A 19,183-nucleotide genomic window follows, 5' to 3' on the forward strand; every position below is an offset into this window, starting at 1 on the left:
TCTGTGAAATAAATAAATAAATAAATCTTCAAAAAAGATGAGCTACACAGGATGGTTTGGATTTGGGTGAACTTCGAAGGTGAGAAAATTGGGGCAATTATGATATCATGTTTAAAAAACTAAATCAATGCTAATCAAAAATAATTTTCATTTCAAACATTGTTGATCGTTTTCCTAAAATGTATCCCTACATGAACATCTGAAATTGTTTCTTATTTTTCGGAAGGTTTCAAAATTAAACTAGAAAACATTGTCAATGTATTTATTTCTTTCTTCCTTAGGAAATAAAAGCACTGGGCATTGAATAGGTTCATTACTCATTCACTAAATATTTACTGAGCACCTACTGTGAGCCAGCAAAGATTCTAAGTGATGAGCAAAAGAAATCTTGTTCAGAGTAGCTAGAAAGGGAAGGACACAAAATCTAATTAGGTAAGGTGGTTGGGGGCCTTCTTGGAAAAGGCAATGTTCAGTTAAGATTTAAAGAATGAGAAGAGCCAGCAGAGCTCCAGGCAGTCCCTGAGGCTGAGTTTGAGGCACCCATATGTATCAGCCAAGGTTCTCGAGAAAACAGAATCTATAGGATACAGATCTATGTTTCTACATATCTGTATTTATCTAACTATCTATCCCCTACCTTATTTATTTCAAGGAATCAGTTTATGTGATTGTTGGAGCAGGAAGTCCAGAGTTTATAGGGCAGGCCGGTAAGCTGGAGTTCTCAGGCAGGAGATGATGTTGTAGTCACAAGGCAGAATTTCTTCTGGAAAACTCAGGTTTACTCTTAAGTTCTTTCAACTGATTGGATAAGGCCCACCCACATTATCAAAGGTAATCTCCTTTACTTAAAGTCAGTCAACTGATGGTAGATGTGAACATCATCTACAGAATGCCTTCCCAGCAAGATCTAGATTAATGTGTGATTAAATAACTGGGTTGTATGGCCTTTCCAAGATGACACATAAAACACCATAGCAGGAAACTGTCACATCTAACACGAAGTCCAGAGCATGATGAGATGAGAGAAGGTAACCCAATAAACTTGGGAATATGGGCAGAAGTCTCAAAGCCAGGATACAGGGTTTAGCTTTTATTCGAAGTGCTTCAGAAAACCATAAAAGGAAAGTGATTCTAAAGTTTATATGGAAAGGCAAAGATCCTGACTCGCCATTAAAATATCGAAGAAGAACAAAGTTAGAGGACTGACTCTACCCAACTTCAAGATCTACCTTACAGCTACAGTAATCATGACAGTAAGGTATTTGTGAAAGAGTAGACCACAGACTGATGGAACAGAATAGAGAGGCCAGAAATAGACCCATACAAATATAGTTGTCTGATTTCCAACAAAGGAGCAAAAGCCATTTGATGGAGAAAGGATAGTTTTTTCAACAAATGGTGCTGGAACAACTGTGCCTCCACACGCACACACAGGCACACAGACGCACATACACAGCGAGAAGAAAGAAAAGCAAAAGTGAATCTAGACAAAGACATCGACTCATGCAGTAAATACTCACTGATTTCTATCAAGGGTCAGGCACCAAGCTTGTGATGATTCTCATGAGGAAAAAATATGTGTGGATAAAATTCAGACTGTGCTATCAAAGGGTTATATTCTGATGGTCTGTTGACCCTTGGCACTGTAGTTGTGGCTGGAGCCGTTGTGGAACTCTTGGCTGGGTTTGTTCATACCCAAAAACTTAGACAGTGGAAAACTCAATCCAGTTAACTGAGGCTGCTTCTTCTTCTTTTTTTAAAAAATGTTTTATTTATTTATTTGTCAGAGAGAGAGAGCACAAGCAGGGGGAGGGCAGAGGCAGAGGGAGAAGCAGGCTCCCCACCGAGCAAGGAGCCCGACACGGACTCGATCCCAGGACCCTGGAATCATGACCCGAGCTGAAGGCAGATTCCCAACTGACAGGGCCACCCAGGGGTCCCTAACTGAGGATTCTTACTAATCTAGACATCCCATCCATCACAAAAATTGTAAAATAGATGGTAGGCAATCTCCAAATAGCCTCTTATAACCACCATATTAAATACTTAAGTAATTTAAGTGGTTTCGGTGTGACATCAATACCAGCTGGTTTATGGATTAGTAATTCAACAGGAAAATGACACATTACATTACAGATGGGCTTTAAAAGACCTAGAGATCAGGGAATTGGACTGAACTAAAATTGCTGATGCAGAACAGGGGTGATGGCAGTCGGTGTCTGCTGTAAATATCACAGCCTTCTTGGTATGCCTGATATTAATGGTCTGATGGACATTTTGTTCCCTCTTTGTTTCAGCTGGCTGCTCTGACCGATCTCCAGATGTGAAGGGGCCAAGGGGAAAAAGAGCCCAACAAAGTGGGTTTATAGGAATAAAAGTTGTGATTCAAGTCACTGCTATGTGACTCCTGGGTTGGAGAGAAAAACTTGAGTTTGTCAGACTGCTGACTGTTCCCCCAAATGTATTCTCCTGTTTTTACATAATGAGGGAGTTTTAACTAGGCATAAGGTGACTCTTCAAGAAAGTGCCCTTCTCAGACTCCTCACAGTTGGGAAATGGTCTACTTCTTGCCAGGAGAATGTGAATAGCAGTGATGAGTTCAGCTCTTGTGTCATTTTCTCTTTTTCTTTTTTTAAAGATTTTGTTTATTTATTTGACAGACAGAGATCACAAGTAGGCAGAGAGGCAGGCAGAGAGAGAAAGGGGGAAGCAGGCTCCCCGCTGAGCAGAGAGCCCGATGCGGGGCTTGTTCCCAGGACCCTGAGATCATGATCTGAGCTGAAGGCAGAGGCTTAACCCACTGAGCCACCCAGGCGCCCCTCTTGTGTCATTTTCTAAAAGGAAATTGTTTGCCTTTCATTTCTTCTCTTTGCCTCTCCCCATGACCCGGGCAGCCCAGCTTTAACCACGCATATAAAGACCCTATGAACCATGCAGCCTAGGAAGAGGGAACAAGATGGAACAAACATTGTGTGGATCAGACTTGCCCATCAACCTGGACTTCTTGCCTCTGAACTGTTATGGAGAAAGAAACAATATTCTATCTTATTGTTGGTTTTTGAATGTCTCAATTATACAACAGTTTAAATTGTAGGTTAAGCAATACAGTGAGTAAATAAGTATCTGCATCAGGAACTGAAAAATGACTCTTCCAGTCATTGTTTCATCCAATTCATTTTCTTTGCTCTCTTATCTCTAATTACCTACCTGGCAAGTTTCAGTCCAATGCCAGGAAACCACATTTAGGCACTGAGTTCAAAGCTAGAGCAAGACTGGGGTGCATGTTGCTAGCGATGCTCTAGAGTGAGTAACTTGAAAACAATTGATGAAGACCTAGGTCCATTGTCTTGGAACAGCCAGGATGTGGTGTCTGAAGTTGACCTTCTTGGTCAGTGAATGTTGGGCTCGTTCTGAGGGCTGGAGGCAAGGGGACACTTGAAGAGCCTAGAAATGGCAAGGAGAAAGCAACCTGGCCTCAACTACTACATGATCATTTCTCCACTGAAGGAATACAAACCTGGAGGTCCTGCATTGGTATAGAGAAGGCCATGATGAGTGAGGAATTAAAAAAAAAAGAAGTTAGAGCGGTGCCTGGGTGGCTCATTTGGTTGAGCATCTGACTCTTGATTTCAGCTCAGTCATGATCTCAGGGTTGTGAGATTGAGTCCTGCATCAGGCTCTTTGCTCAGGAGGGAGTCTGCTTGAGTTTCTCTCTCTCCCTCTGCCCCTATCCCTGCTGGCATGTGCACTCTCTTGTTCTCAAATAAATAAATAAATCTAAAGAGAGAAAGAGAGAGAGGAAGAAGAAGTTAGAAATAAAGGAAACTGGTATGCTGAATAAAGGAAAAGGAGAATTTGGTCAAAAACAGTGGTATTTAAAATTGGTCTGGAAATACCATACTTGAGTAAGTCAGTCTGGGTCCTCAGTAATTCTTGGATCATGATTTCCAACTCCGTCTCTCTTCCTGAATCTGGATGCTAGCCCCAGCTGGTTGTGTCAGGCCCCATGTCATCTTACAAAGTCCTCCTATATCTTTATCTTGCAAAAATGGCATGGATACTCTGCTGTAGAGTCACATGGTGTTAGTGAGGGGAAACCATTAGTAAGAGCACTTATAAGTAGGGAAGGCACAATACTTTCTGAGTATTTCTGAGCCCTCATGATCCCCCACGAAGGGCGCTTGGGCTGGATATGATTGGCTAGGCCCAGATGCAGAAAGGGCTCCAAGACAGTACCTCACCCCATGGGGTTCTGCCTGGTGGAAGAAGTGGCCTTGTTAGGAAGGCTGGGCATCTAGCATCAGACTGTCCTTGCATTGAGCTAAACTCAGACCTGTTGAGCCCGCTCTCTGCTAAACTACTGAGAGAAGGTAAGAAATGGGTATTTGAGGCCATCTGGATTTACCCTCTTTGGTTATGTCCAGGGTCTTCCAAACTAGAAAGAAACACATTTTCCAATATTACAACATGAGCACCAAAGATTCTTTAATGGACCCCTCAATACCTTCTTGGCCTAGAGATTTTTGTGTACTCAGCCCCAGGATGTTTCCCCTTTGCCACTTTGATTCTTCAGGTCAGCAAGTCACTACCAATTGAGTATCTAATCATGCTTGGCTTGCATTGACTTCTGGAACATCACATATTCTGCCCTTATTTCTATATATTGAATTATTTTCAACATCTGTTTATTGACTGCTGTTAAAGGATAATTTATATAAGAAGATCTAATTATAACTCTCATCTAACTATAAAAATGAACACATATCAAAGTTTTTATTTAGATCATTAATTAGCAAGAGGACTAGTAAGATGTTACAACTAGTTCATATGAGGATTTGATTTATAGAGATTTATATTCTGTACTGAACAAAAGGAATACTTTGCAAAGCTATAGACAGAAAAGATACATTACTATCATCTCTGAACATGTTGATGTCTACTTGGACAGAGTTGTAAAATAATCTGGTCAAAGACAATCAAGGGCCACATCCCTAGAGGATGACACAATCCCTGGAGGGTCCGCTGGACAAGGCTTAGCATTCTACTGCAAGGACACCCAATAATCTCTTTTGTCCCTTTCAGTATCTGACAGTTTCTCCTAGCAGACTTCCTCCCCCCTGTGAACACACATAATTTAAAGATTATTCTTGGTCATCAAAAAAAGCTGGTCTCATTAGGTTTGGCTGATTAATTAGATAGGTGCATCACAATTGTTTATTGATTAGACAGGCCTCCTCTCAGCCTACTTGGAGAAATCTAGAGTCATACAGTATTGAATGGTCCCAAATTAACTTCTGTCTGTAAGTGTTCGTAAAGAAACTTGGAAAAACACATCTTCTTTGTTGTCCCAAGATACTCCACCAGACTTTAGCTGCAGTACCTTTGCATCTGGGTAAATTCCTTTCTTCTTGAGGTTTTGAAAAAATATCCCAATGGCTTGCTTTTGAAGTGAACTTCCTTACTATCTATCAGGCTGGACTCTATGAACTCATTCAGGTCAGTTTTCCTGGGAGGACTTTATAAGCTTTGACTCCATAATTGCAGCCAAACTTTGTTCTTTATTCTTTTCAAAAAATTTAAAAAAGGTTTTCTTTTTAAGTAATCTCTACACTCAACGTGGGGCTCAAACTTTCAATCCCTAGGTCGAGAGTTGGATGCCCTATCTACTGAGCCAGCCGGGGGCCCCCACACTTCGTTCTTTAGAATGGCTTGTCACATCTATTTAACTGAGCATCATTCTCAACTACAATATTCCAGGCAAGGCATTGCTTGCATAATGGACTCTTCCAATTATGTCTTGGCACAAAGGAGGACAGATACTTACTGAACATATGTAAACAATTATATTGAAAGTAAAGAGACTAAGTCAGTTTTTGAATTACCCGAGGAGGGCAATTAATTGTGTCAGTTAGAACCGCATGTCATTTTTAAATGTTTTGTTTTAGTTTATGACAGTAGAATTTACAAATTTATTGTGAATTGCATATAGCATAAGAAGAAAAAAGGAAAGGCTTCCTTACACATCCAACAAATAGGACATTAAAACAAGTCAACAGTGTTCCAAATAACCTCAATAAAATTTCCTGCACCAATTTGTTTGGTCTTACATAATTAATTCTCTTTCTTATGGATGATGGGTTAGCAGTTTCATGGAACTGTCTGCTTTTCAGCTATAAAGAGTCTTGGAAATCCTGACTAAGTTCCACCGATATCCTCTGAAAGTTATCCAAGCCATGTCAGCTGAGATTTGAAGAGTCAATGGTTTGAAAGACCTTGTGCTATCGTCGTCCACAAGGTCTGGGAGTGCCCTTTTTTTATGAAGAAACAAACGCTGGCCCATTGCTTATATCATGCTTTGAATAAGCATTAAAGAAAAAGAAAAATTATATACGGTGTTTAAAAAACTCAACCGAGTAAATTTTGAAGCTCTTATTGGCTTTAGTCAATGATTCACCAATCAGGCAGCATCTAATCCAGCGGATAGAAAGGAGTTCTGAAGAACTATATAAAATGAAAGATGTGTATAAGCAGAAAAGGGATGGGACAAGGAAGTTATACTAGATGAAAAAGTAGACTCGTTACTACAAGGTTACTTTCCTTTAGGGGGTGGCAAGGGTCTATCAGGCAGGTTACTAACTAGTGCTAATTAGGTGACTTCTAATTGAATTGTTTAAGATTCCATTTTTGGGGGGGGGCAAAACTAAGTCTTGGTTTGGTGACATGAAGCTTTGCATAAGTGACTCCATTTGGGGCCCATTCTTTTAACAATAGATAGCACAGACTTAATGGCTATTGCTAATTTATTACTGGTATTTTTTAAACGTGAAAAGTCTGATCAAGTTCCTAATACAAATAATACTGCTGACAAGGAAATCTGGTTCTTTCTGTGCAAAACAAAAACAAAAAATCCTCTTCCCCCCTAGCCCTCCCAAACCTCAGCCATATAGACAACCTGCCCAGGTAGGAAGCCAGGGGCTTCCATGGATTCAGCAGAGGCGGGAGTGGGGGCAGGGAGCTGTGCAAATCCAGCCCTCAGCTAAAGCAAATAATAATGGCCAGAAGCTTAAAATAGATCCAGGGAGGAGCTCATTAACTTGGCATAGGAAGCAGTCAGTACCTCTAGCATTTCTCATTTTGGAAATTGCTTTGGTCCATTTTCCTTCTATTCATTGGACCAGAAAATACAGATCTTTACTAACATATTCACCACATCTGATGATGAGCTAATTTAGACCAGCCAAAATAATTGTTCGACAGAAACACAGGACTTCAACCTCAGTTCAGAAAATCCCTGACATCTGACGTAGGAGGATTTATAGGTTTAGTGGAAATTGCTTTCTCCCGCTCTCCAGATTACATACTGTGGGTTGATTTTTTTTTTTTTTTTGCATGAGTAAACATCCTTGGAATTAATGAACAGACCAATAATGTCTTAAAAGAGAAAAGAACATCCTTTTCCTTTTTGCTGTTTTTTGAGAGAACCATTTGCATTTGGAAACCCATGCTGGCTGTCCAGAATATGAAAGTTGGAGTCTTCATTTTGTGGTGGGGATGGGTTTGGGCCACTGAAAGCAAAGTGCACGGACGAGGAGGAGAAGTACACGAGATGTCTAAGAAAGGCAGGTGAGTGGACTTCTGGGGACAGAGCTCACAGCATTGCCCCGAGGCAATTCCAACATACCGTGTTTTTTGTGGGTGCCCTTCCCCACCTTTTCCCTTTGTTCTCCTGCTCCCTCCCTTTTAGGAAGTTGGAATTATGTTGTTTTTAATGATGTTAGATTAGATACAATGCTGTCATTGTGAATCTCTTATGAACTGTCATACGCAAAAGACTCCAGAAAAAAGAATATATTCACCTCATTTTAAAAAGTTAAGGGCAATTATTTGATGTCTGCCTCCTAGGTTGGGACAAATCTGCAAATTCTCAAATAACCAATGGAGTCTTTGATTAGTGAGAATTATTTTAGTTCTAATTATTTCTGGTACATTTGTGGATCTAGATCTCTTTTAATGTCTTTTAAAAGAAAACAAGGCAGATTTCTTCAAGCTGTATGGCTAGATGGAGTTATTTGATTGTCCCTTACTAGTAAATGGGGAGGGTGCAGGGACGGACCTGCCTGCAGACCAGTTGCTTGCTCGTTGTCAATGATACATGTAGCCCCCAGCCATACCAGGGTCTGAGGCGGCAGCGGGGGCAGGGGTGGATAGCCCCTTTGGCACCTGGACTCACTCAGGTGGCTCTGATGGCAGCCCCAGTCACTAACTGATGGCAGCGCACAGCCGCACACCTGCTAGCCCCACATTCATCAGTGAAATAGCACCGTTGGAGGAAACCTGATCCAGCTCTCCCTCTTCACAGATGAGGAAAGAGAGGCAGTCCGGGCATTCTTGACTCTCAGTTCTTTATCAGCTTTAGGTCCAAATTCAGCTTCAGGTCTCGTTATCTCTGGACGGAAATATGAACAGAGGTCCGAAATATCAATTAGTGTGAATGGAAGTGTAGCTTTCTGCAGATCAGGGCTAGTGACAGGGCTGGGGGTCTGACTCTTCAGTGCCCCCCTCCTGGGTTTTGAGAGCTCTCCACACATGGGCTCCCGGACAGCCAGCGATGGCGCGCAGCACTCCAGGATGTTTTAACGACATCGCAAAACCAGGAGTTCAAATATCAGCGGACCGTGGGAAGTCCTGGGCACCGAGGGGAACTGCTGAGTACAAGCCACATGCCCTGGTTCCGTCAGACTCTCAGGTTGCTTGGGCAAATGGGAATTTGTGGAGCGGCACAGCCACAGAGATTATCTGAATCAAATGTGCTCTGGAGAATTAAGAGAAACCACAGTGACAAACCCTATTGGTTGTCACCAAGAACTTCTCAGCCTCTCTCCTAAACCGAGCTAGAGTGGCGACCTATTGGTGAACACCAATGATGAAGAGAAGTCCCAGAGAGTGAAATAGATTTTCTTAAAAAAAAAAAATTATTTACACCTGGGTAGTGTGGTCCATTAAGCATCTGACTCTTGGTTTTGGCCCAGGTCATGATCTCAGGGTCATGATCTCAAGGTCCCAGGATCAGCTCGGGGGGATCAAGCCCCAGGTTGGGTTCTACACTTAGAGAGGAGTCTGCTTAAAGATTCTCTCCCTCTCCTCTGTCACCCCCTCAAATAAATAAATCTTTAAAAAATTAAATTAAAAAAATTACTTATAAAACTTTCATTTTTTATGATGAAATTCATATATGACTATTATAATTTTAAATTTTTAAAAAATGGGATCAGTGTATTAAAAACACAAAATTCACCCATAATCCCCCAACCCAAAAATTTATGGGTGTTAATGTTGTTAACATGGTTGTGTATTTTATTTCACTCTTTTTGTCTAAGCACATACTGAGTATTAACTAGTTTGGGATTATTCTATACATATAGTTACATTTATAACCTCAAGTTATTTAATATGATTTTGTCTGCATGTTTACTTATTTACAGCCTACATAATTATCATTCCAATGACTGCATTATGATGCATAATAATACATAATTTAGCACGAGTTAAGCAGTTTCCTCTGTATTTTGGACATTGAGTTGCTTCCTTTGTTATTATAAATATTATACATGAATATCTTTGTACATGAGAATAGTTGTCTACATATAGGATTTTCTTTTTTTAAATAAGCCTATATGACCCCTTAAAGTGATTGAACTCACAATCCTGAGGTCAAGAGTCACATGCTGGGGCACCTGGGTGGCTCAGTGGGCTAAGCCGCTGCCTTCGGCTCAGGTCATGATCTCAGGGTCCTGGGATCGAGTCCCGCATCGGGCTCTCTGCTCAGCAGGGAGCCTGCTTCCCTCTCTCTCTCTCTCTCTCTGCCTGCTTGTGGTCTCTCTCTGTCAAATAAATAAATAAAATCTTTAAAAAAAAAAAAAAGAGTCACATGCTTAACTGACTGAGCCAACCAGGAACCCTTATATATGTGATTTTTTTTTTTAAGATTTTACTTATTTATTTAACAGACAGAGACCACAAGTAGGCAGAGAGGCAGGCAGAGAGAGAGGGGGAAACAGGCTCCCCACTGAGCAGAGAGCCTGATACAGGGCTCAATCCCAGGACCCTGAGATCATGACCTGAGCCGAAGGCAGAGGATTAACCCACTGAGCCACCCAGGCGCCCCACATATATGGTTTTTTAATTGGAATAGACTCCTGGAAGTGTGCTGGGTCAAATTGCACAAGAACTTTAAAGCTCCAGATATATTTAGCCAAATGGCTTTCCAGAACGGTGGACCTGACTTACACATCCCCCGCCAGGTTAAGTTTTATTTTTATGTAGCCTCCATTTTTCAAGGACTCACTTAATTTCTTCCGGATTCTCAACTCATAAACTGCTGGTAATTTGTATGCAGGCTTCTTTTCATAGTTTCTACTAATGAAATGTGAAGCTCAGTGAACACGTGCACACAACGGGGTGAGGCCCGTGAGGTGCCCACAGTGCAGAATTTAAGAAGGGGTGTGCACGTCCCGAGGGGATGCCTCCTTGGGTTTTGTTCCTTACCTGCCTCATTCTAGTCTCCACCCTGGCAAATAACTCAAGAGCTGTTTCCCAAGCTCTCCATGGGAGGCACATCAGGTGGGATTTTCCTCACAAATCATGCTTGGTAAATATCAGAACACAAGGGCATTGGGCAAGGTTTCTAGAATGGATCAATAGTTATTGTCTCTCCCTTCTCTCTGGAAGAATGGAGGCATAGCCTGTCTACACCATAGACCCTGGGACAAATGCCAGCTCTCGCTCTGGGAGGGCCAACTGGTCTACCAGAAGTTGCAAGTATTGTTCTCATACTTGCTTTGTCACGCTAAGGCATCCCGGTGTGTTCAGAAGGTGAAGCAGGTCTGCATAGCTTCAGCTGATGTCCAGTTTGGAGAGCTCACACTGGTGGCAGTAGAGTAGAAGGATGGGAAGGGTGCTAGAGGGGTCGCAGAGAAAGTTGCCCACAGCCTCTGGCGTAGCCCGGGTGAGAGAGGGTGAAAGCCTCCAGTAGAGTATAAGTGGAAGGAACAGGACTGGGGGAGATGGATGTAAGAGCTTTAAGGGGCTAGAACTGTCAGAATTTGATCTGGTGGAAGACTAGCAGGTATCTGGGTTGTGTGACCTCGTAGAAGGCGGTGTCAGGGAAAGCAGGGCAGGATGGGGAGCAGATGTGGGGGGAAGGAGGCGTTTGTTATGAACACATGGACCTGAGGTTGTTTTCCCAAGATGCGAAGAGAGAGCTGTCCAGTCGGAGGCCTACAGGTCTGCAGCTCAGGAGGGAAATGGGGCTTGGAGACGTAGATCTAACAGAAGTCGTCATAGATGGGGGTGGATGAAGCGATCCAAAGAGAGCAAGTCGTAAGAAAGAAGAACAGGGTCAAGGACAGAACCTTCGGGAAGAGCAACATTTAAGGAGAGGATGGCGGAAGAAGCCCTCCTCCGTGAGGGACGCTGGAAAAGAAGGACCAGAGCAATATGACTGGGATGGAGAAGTGTCAAAGATGCCAAGAGAGTTATTTATTCGACAGTTGCCAAATGCTTGCCTGAGGGCCGGTACGTCACCAATGCCTAAAGCAATACAGGTTTTGCCCTCAAGAGACTTGCAGACTAGAGAGGCATTCCCGCAAAGCATCAAGGGTTTCCAGAGGGAGGGAGTGACCGTAGGGTCAGATCACACAAAGACACAACATCTAAGAGCCACTGAGGACCTCAGAGAAGAGTGGCAGTGGGTTAAAGAGCCGGGAGAAGGTGGGGTGGGTATAGATAACTCGTACGAGAAACTCAGCAGTGAATGGAAACGCTGTGACTGGTGAGGGTGAGAGAGAAAGCCGGGCAGGAGTTCCCAGGCCAGCAGAGACCCCGAGGGTGCACGTGCTGAAGGGGGAAGGTGGTAGAAAGGCAATGATGATGATGATACAGGATATACTTGCTGTCAAATCCCTCTCCTGACAAACACAAGCCACTGGATTGTGAACTGGGTCTCTGCCTGCCCAAAGTATCTTGGAATTTGATTTTCTCCTGAGTAAGTCGTGCTCTCTCTTCATCTTGTCCCTTCATTCTCCAGAGGGTTTGCTTGAACTTTTGATTCTCTTCTTTGGGCTGCTGGCTCTTGTCCAGTTATGACCTGCCATTCAGCCTGATGGTTTCCTGAGGCCTATACTTAGGCGGCTCCCTGTGCTCATGACACCCTTCCCTTTCCTCGTTCTCCTGCTTATTTCTTTGGGTGCCTCCATGTTTCCCTGACACATCACATTCTCTGAGGAGACTTCGTTGCCCGCCCCCCACTCCCACCTCTCAGTCTCAACTGGGCAGCTTACTTCTGAGCTTCCACAGCCCCCCAATCCATTCCATCTCAGAGGACTAATCTCTCAGCATTAGCGCTCAATCCTCATCTGCTGCAGCTTCTAGACTATGAGCTCCTTGAGGGCTGTATTAGTCTTCTTGGGCTGCCGTGACGAATTACCACAGACTGGTTGGCTTAAGCAATAAACAGTGATTCTATCACAGGTCTGGAGGCTAGAAGTCCATGGTCAAGGTGCCAGCAAATTCTGTTTCTGATGAAGGCTTTCTTCCTGGCTTGTAGACAACCCCCTCTTGCTGGGTCCTCAAATGACCCTTCCTAGGTGCTTGCCAAGAGGGGTGGGGAGGGTATCTCTAGTGATTCTTCCTCTTCTTGTAAAGACACCAGTCCTATTGGATCAGAGCCCCATTCTTATGATCTTATTTATTTATTTATTTCAAAGACTCTATTCATTTATTTATCAGAGAGAGAGCAAGAGTGAGAGAGTGAGTGAGCACAAGCAGGGTGGAGGGCAGAGGGAGAAGTAGGCTCCCCACTGAGCAGGGAGTCTGATGCGGGGCTCAATCTCAGGACCCTGGGATCATGACCCAAGCCGAAGGTAGGCGCTCAACTAACTGAGCCACCCAGGTGTCCCCTTATGATCTCATTTAAACTTAATTAGCTCCTTTACAACCAATCACTCAAAACAGTCACACTGGGAGTTAGGGCTTTAACAATATGAACTGCGGGGGCGGGGGGAGGCACAGTCCAGTCCATAACAAGGGCTCAACTTGTACCTTTTCCCTTGTCACCCCAAGTTCAAGGACCATATCTAATACATGGTAGATACTCCAGAGATGCTAAGCATAAATAAATGAGTGAGTCCCAACTCTTGCTATTCCTGTACTTCATTCATCCAACAAATATGTATTCACTACATTCCCGGCACTGTGCCCAGGGCTTGGGAGGCAATGGGGATCACTTGAGATGTTGACAGTTTATGGGGGTGACACACATTAATGAAATAATTTTTACAGAATGTCAGAATTTCAAGGACCTTAGAAATCCCGTCACTTAAAGATAAGAAGAGAAGGGCCCCAAAACATACAACACTTATGACAAGATTATGCAGCATCCCCTCAGAATTCCACACCTCTCATTTCTCCACGTCCAGGGCCCTCCCCTCACCATCACAAAGGAGGGTAGGAGGTGGGGGAAGATAAAGAAGTTCATTCAGTAACTTCATTTACCAAAATACGTTGTGGGCTCTCTCCTTGACAAACAAGCTCTTTGCTTGCTTTTTTGGTTTTGGTTTTTTAACAGCTGGTATATTTAATTAGTGGTGGGAACTCAAAAGACATTTACTGAGAGTCTAACATGTCCAAAGGCACATAGGTATATAGTGAATAGAATATGATCAGTAAACACAGGTCGCTCATAAAGGGGGCAGCATTGGAATTAAGGACAGATTTTTATGAGTTAGAAAATAGTTCAAGAACTATAATAAATGGGAAAAATACAACCTGAGAATTCTGATAAAGAGAATAGGTGGGGGAAAAAAGTCAGAGCTTTAAATTAAATGAAAGTAATCCAGTGTCTTCAAATGGGAAGGCATGCGGAATTTATGTTGGGACATATGTAGAAGATCAAAGAGATGATCTAGGTCAAGATTTTACTGAGATGTAAGGAAACAAACATGATCTTCCTGTGCCCTTTTGACCCCACAGAGGGCGATAGCATCTTGGGTATTTGTACTAAGGACCCACCAGGTTTGTGGGAATAGGCGTCAGTCATGGTGGCAAGAAGAAAGCTTGATCAAATGAGCCCGAGATAGGACTTGGAGATAGCATCAGAAGCCACACTGAATTTGGGCTGGTCCCACCAGACACAACACCTGATATCTTTTGGTTCCAGGCAGCTCAGGTCTCCCACAGGTGTGCTGACCTCCAGCGTCAAGGAGTGTTCACACCCTGTGTTAGTCAGGGTTCTCCAGAGAAACAGAACCACCAGTCTGCTTGTAATATGTATCTATCTGTATATACAGTGTTGCATAGATACATTGTGTGACACAGACCTAATGTAATATATATGTATGAAGAGAGAGGAGGGAGTAAGATTAATTGTACAGCGACAGGAGTTGAGGCTGCAGCTCAAGCCTGAAGGGGATCTGGTGGCAGAATTCCCTCTTCCTCAGAGGATCTGAGCCTTTTCTCTTAAGGCCTTCAACTGATTGGATGAGACCCACCCAATGAAAAGCAATCTGCTTTGCTTAAAATCCACTGATGTAAATGTTAATCACATCTTTAAAAATACCTCACTTCAGGGCACATGGGTGACTCAGTCTGTTAAGCATCTGACTCTTGATTTTGGCTCAGGTCATGATCTCAGGGTCATGAGATCCAGCTCACATCAAGTTCCACACTGGACATGAATCCTGCTTAAGTTTCTCTCTCCCTCTCCTGCTGTCCCTCCCTCGCTGCACATGTGCTCGCTCTCTCTCTCTCTCAATAAAAACAAAACCAAGTAAACAAAACAAAACCCCTCAGTGCAACATCTTGTTTAAACAGGCTGGTGTTTAACCAGAAACTGGGTACCATGGCCTAGCAAAGGTGACACATAAAATTACCCATTACATACAAACCAAACCCAGCATTCTGGTTTGAAAAGCAGATTATTGGTTACTTATTCAAAACTCTAGCTTAGTAAGAAATCAAAAGAAATGAACTATTTACACCCGAAAGAAAATACAAAATACTTATTCGCTATGTGGAAAAATGTACAACCTCTGTAGCAATTCAAGAAATATAAATGTAATATAAATAACATTATGGTAACATCCTGATTGGATAAATAAAGATTAAATGCACACACACTCACACACAGCCTGTGCTGGTGGGTCTGGAAGAAACCAAAACCACATTTATGGGGCTCTGCCAATGGACGGACCCTTCCCACACTGCCATCCACCCACGAGGCTAGAGCTGTAAGTTACCTCTAGTACCGTAGGGGGGGATGCCTTCTGCAATAGGCCTAAAAGGTCTCCAAGCTCCCCCATGGCCCAACTCCTTATTTCACAGCAGAGTTATCAGAAACAGACAGAAAGTGGCGCCTGGGTGGCTCAATGGGTTAAAGCCTCTGCCTTCGGCTCAGGTCATCCGCATTGGGCTCTGCTCAGCAGGGAGCCTGCTTCCTCCTCTTTCTCTACCTGCCTCTCTGCCTACTTGTGATCTCTGTCAAATAAAATCTTTTAAAAAAAAAATTTAAAAAAAGAAAAGAAAAAGAAACAGACAGAAAGCAGGAACGTGTTGGGTGCCAAGGTGGCTCAGGTGGTTAAGCATCTGCCTTCAGCTCAGGTCGTGGTCCCAGGGTCCTGGGATCGAGCCCCGCATCAGGCTCCCAGCTCACCGGGAAGCCTGTTTTGCCCTCTCCCTCTGCCTGCCACTCCCTCTGCTTATGGTCTCTCTCTCTCTCTCTCTGTGTCAAATAAATACACAACTTTTTCTTTTAAAAAGGTTTAGAAGAAATAAAAGAAAGAAAACAGAAATGTGTTGTATTCTCTCATCAGCTGGGAAACCTGGGGCCTGTATATTTTGTATACTTAGGTCATTGTCTCAAATATACAAAATGTCCTAAGTATACAAAATATACAGAATAAAAAATGTAAACATATCTTTAAAATATTAAAAAGTATACAAAATATCATAGTGGCCTGACTCAGGGTCACACTGGAGAGCAGCCCCGTGCTCAGTGCTATGTGGGCAGCAGGGCAAGCTCAGCTGCTCTGGCCCTCGTCTTCCTCTCTGACCTCCCTTCCTTCGCCACACACTGAGCAACCCCCCTCCTGGCCTCTGTCCCTGCCGGGCCTCTGCCGGGAGCACTCTTAGGTAGCCTCAGCATGTGGTTCCCTCCTCTTCTTCAGGCCTCTGCCTGATTGCCACTTTCAGGGACGTGTTCCTTGGCCACCCATATAAAACAGCCAGCTCACCCCCCACCCCCTAACCCTTACTCGGCTCGCCATCCTAGCCCTAAATGTATGTTCCCATAAGGCAAGATGGGGCCCTGGACGTGTGTCTGTGAGGATTTCCATGGACGTTTTGGCTTGGGCGGGAACAGTGGTAGGCAACCCCAAGAATCCATCACCAAAGCTCCTAAGCAAAATGGGATGGTGGTGGACCCAAACGGTAAGGGGCCCTGGCTTTCGGACCTAGAGCTACCACATACCCCATGACTGGGGACAAGTCACTGCAGTCCTCAAGTCTGTTTCTTCTGTAAAGAGGAGTCAGTTAGGTCTGTTACCTCAGGGTTATTGTAAGGACTGTGTGAGCCAAAGTACGGGAAAGGGCTTGACTACCATAGAGCTCAGTGAACCCCTAAGGGCCGGGGGCCTCACCTCTGCCATCTTGTGATGGGCACGGATAGGAAACTCCCGCACAGACCCACATCCCACCAGGCAGCCCTTAGGGCTTGTCTCTGCCGAGAGGACAGTTACACCACGCACACCCTCGGGGGACACTCCCGGGATCTGCCGACTAGAGAGTAAACAGCACCACCACCACCTCCGCCCAAGGAAAGGAGATAGTGTAGGATGTCTCGCTCTGTCTGAGCCCTCACTGGTTTCATGCCATCGACAGGATGGGGCACAACAAGTTCCTAAGTTATCTTTGTAATCAAAGTTCTAGGGTGTGGCCAGGAATCATCGTGGAGCTTAACTCAGCAGCGTTCGTGATACCTTTTCCTCTTCTTTGTCAATCTCGAGGAAGTGTTTTCATGTCCCCAGTGCTCTGGCCTCTCTCTTATTTTCCAGATTTTTCTCTGCTGCAGAATCCTTAAATTTCTTGAGCTGTGATTCATCTGGACCTGTAGGCTTGAGTTCCACTTAAACAAAAATTAGAACAGTGGTTCTCAACATTGACCAAGGAGGTTTGATAGCTCTTGATAGCTGAGTCCCACCCCTGGTGGGGGGGGGGGGTGTGTGTGGCCTGGGAGGTTTTAAGTTTCTCCGGTGACCCCCAAAGTGTAGTCGGGCTGAGAAACCCTGAGTTAGGTGATCTCATGCCAGCATTTTCACTATTCTGGGCAGTAACTCATTCTTGTCACTGCTCCCTTCCCAATGCAGAGGCCAGTCTCTTTGATGGAGACTCAGTTCTGTTAGCAGAGCCTCAGCCTTATCTTAATCGTTGGCTAACATTGCCCCCTCTCCTCCAAACAAAGTATTTCCCTCGGCACACTCCCCTGACTCAGAATACACCTTTAAGGAAAGCTGCTTGTCTTTAGCACCTCCTGTGTCCCTCATTTAAACCTTGATCTCTTTCGCACATTTCTCACAGGACCATTCGACGCTTGGAATGTACCTTTGGGTTTAAGCTTCTCCCTCCATATTTTGTATGTATTTTTGTGAAATCTGAGTTCTGCACACGGCAAGGAGCTGGGGCTACAGAGGTGTATGGGATAGAGTCCCTCCCTGGTAGAGTTCATGGTGAAGTGCAAGAAGTGGTCAGAAAGCCCCCTCCCCCGACACACACACACACACACACACACAGAGGAGCTGGTGCACATTCTAATTAAGGCAGAAAAGCATTGACTTTGGTGGGAAGGGGGGAAACCTGGGAATTCTTCCAGGAGGAGGTGATATTTGATCTGGGCATGCAAGGCATTGTCTGGGTAAGAAGAAGTATGAAGAATGGTGGCAAGGACTTTCCAGACAGATGGACGGCAGGAACAAAAGCATAGAGGGGTAATGGGCAACTGCAAGAAGTGGGGGACAGAGTGGGAGCTGAGGCTGGAAAGGAGACTTTATGTATACGTGACTATCATAAATGCCATGAAAACAATCAAGATTGTTTTCATTAGCTGGTTGAAAAAATCCCTTCCTCATCCAAATTAAGTTCTCTGCCTTCTCAGAGATGACATAATCAACAGAGTGAAGTATAACTTATCAGGCGTTCTGCTATCAGTGAAGTGAGGGAGACTGCTGGCAGACCCCTTGCTCATCTCAGGTTCCCGTCCCTGTTCTAGCCAACCTCTGAGAGAGTTCTGAGAGGGGCCTTGGGAAAACATTATCCACATACAAGCTGACCAGGAACCATAACAAGGAAACATCAAGATGTACCATAGGTCAGAACTTTTCATTCTGTCCAAGAGGATAAGATGGACATGGGTGGTTCAAAAAATGTACACCCTCTGTTCAGCCCAAAAAGGTGTCTCAAATGTCAACCGATATCGTCATAACTTGGGACATGTCTATATTTTCTTCATAACTTCCCAGAGGCTCATTCAATAATTAAGTGGGCATCAGTTTTGTGTAAGGTCCATGCTAACTCCTATGTGAGGGGAAAGATAAGCTTGGACCTTCTATCTCTAACCCAAATTCCGGACAACGGAAACCAAATCCTTCAGTAAGGCCCCGTGGCCAACCCTGCTTCTGATATTTGGAGCCGGACCGTCTGGATCTGACTCCCGAATCCGTCATGTTTACAAGTTATTTGCACCCCCTTTGTCTTAGTTTCCTCATGTATAAAATGGGGATAATAATATATCTTTTTAAGATTTTATTTATTTATTTGACAGACAGAGATCACAAGTAGGCAGAGAGGCAGACAGAGAGGTGGGGATGCTGAGCAGAGAGCCTGACGAGGGGCTCCATCTCAGGACCCTGGGATCATGACCTGAGCTGAAGGCAGAGGCTTTAACCCACTGAGCCACCCAGGCGCCCCCGAAATGGGGATAATAATAAAGCCTACTGTGTAATGTAACACATGTAATATAAGTTAGCACAGTACCTGGCAGATAGTAAAGACTCAAGCAGTGTTCGTTATTCCTATCACCAGCTGTGTGTCATACTTCATTTCAAGACTAACAATCAGGGGTCCCTGGCTGGCTCAG

At 44.0% G+C, this 19,183-nt stretch overlaps 1 protein-coding gene across 1 annotated transcript in view; it reads left to right on the plus strand.

The window, feature by feature from the left end:
• Nucleotides 1–7,501: 7,501 nt before the first annotated feature.
• GABRR1 (gamma-aminobutyric acid type A receptor subunit rho1) overlaps nucleotides 7,502–19,183 on the plus strand; it is a 31,538-nt gene continuing 19,856 nt past the window's right edge. The window contains exon 1 of the mRNA XM_046004878.1: nucleotides 7,502–7,623. Coding sequence (XP_045860834.1) covers nucleotides 7,502–7,623 — 122 coding nt within the window. The remainder of the gene's footprint in view (nucleotides 7,624–19,183) is intronic.

This window comes from Meles meles, chromosome 5, assembly GCF_922984935.1.
Source record: "Meles meles chromosome 5, mMelMel3.1 paternal haplotype, whole genome shotgun sequence".
In the NCBI taxonomy this organism is placed as follows: Eukaryota; Metazoa; Chordata; class Mammalia; order Carnivora; family Mustelidae; genus Meles; species Meles meles.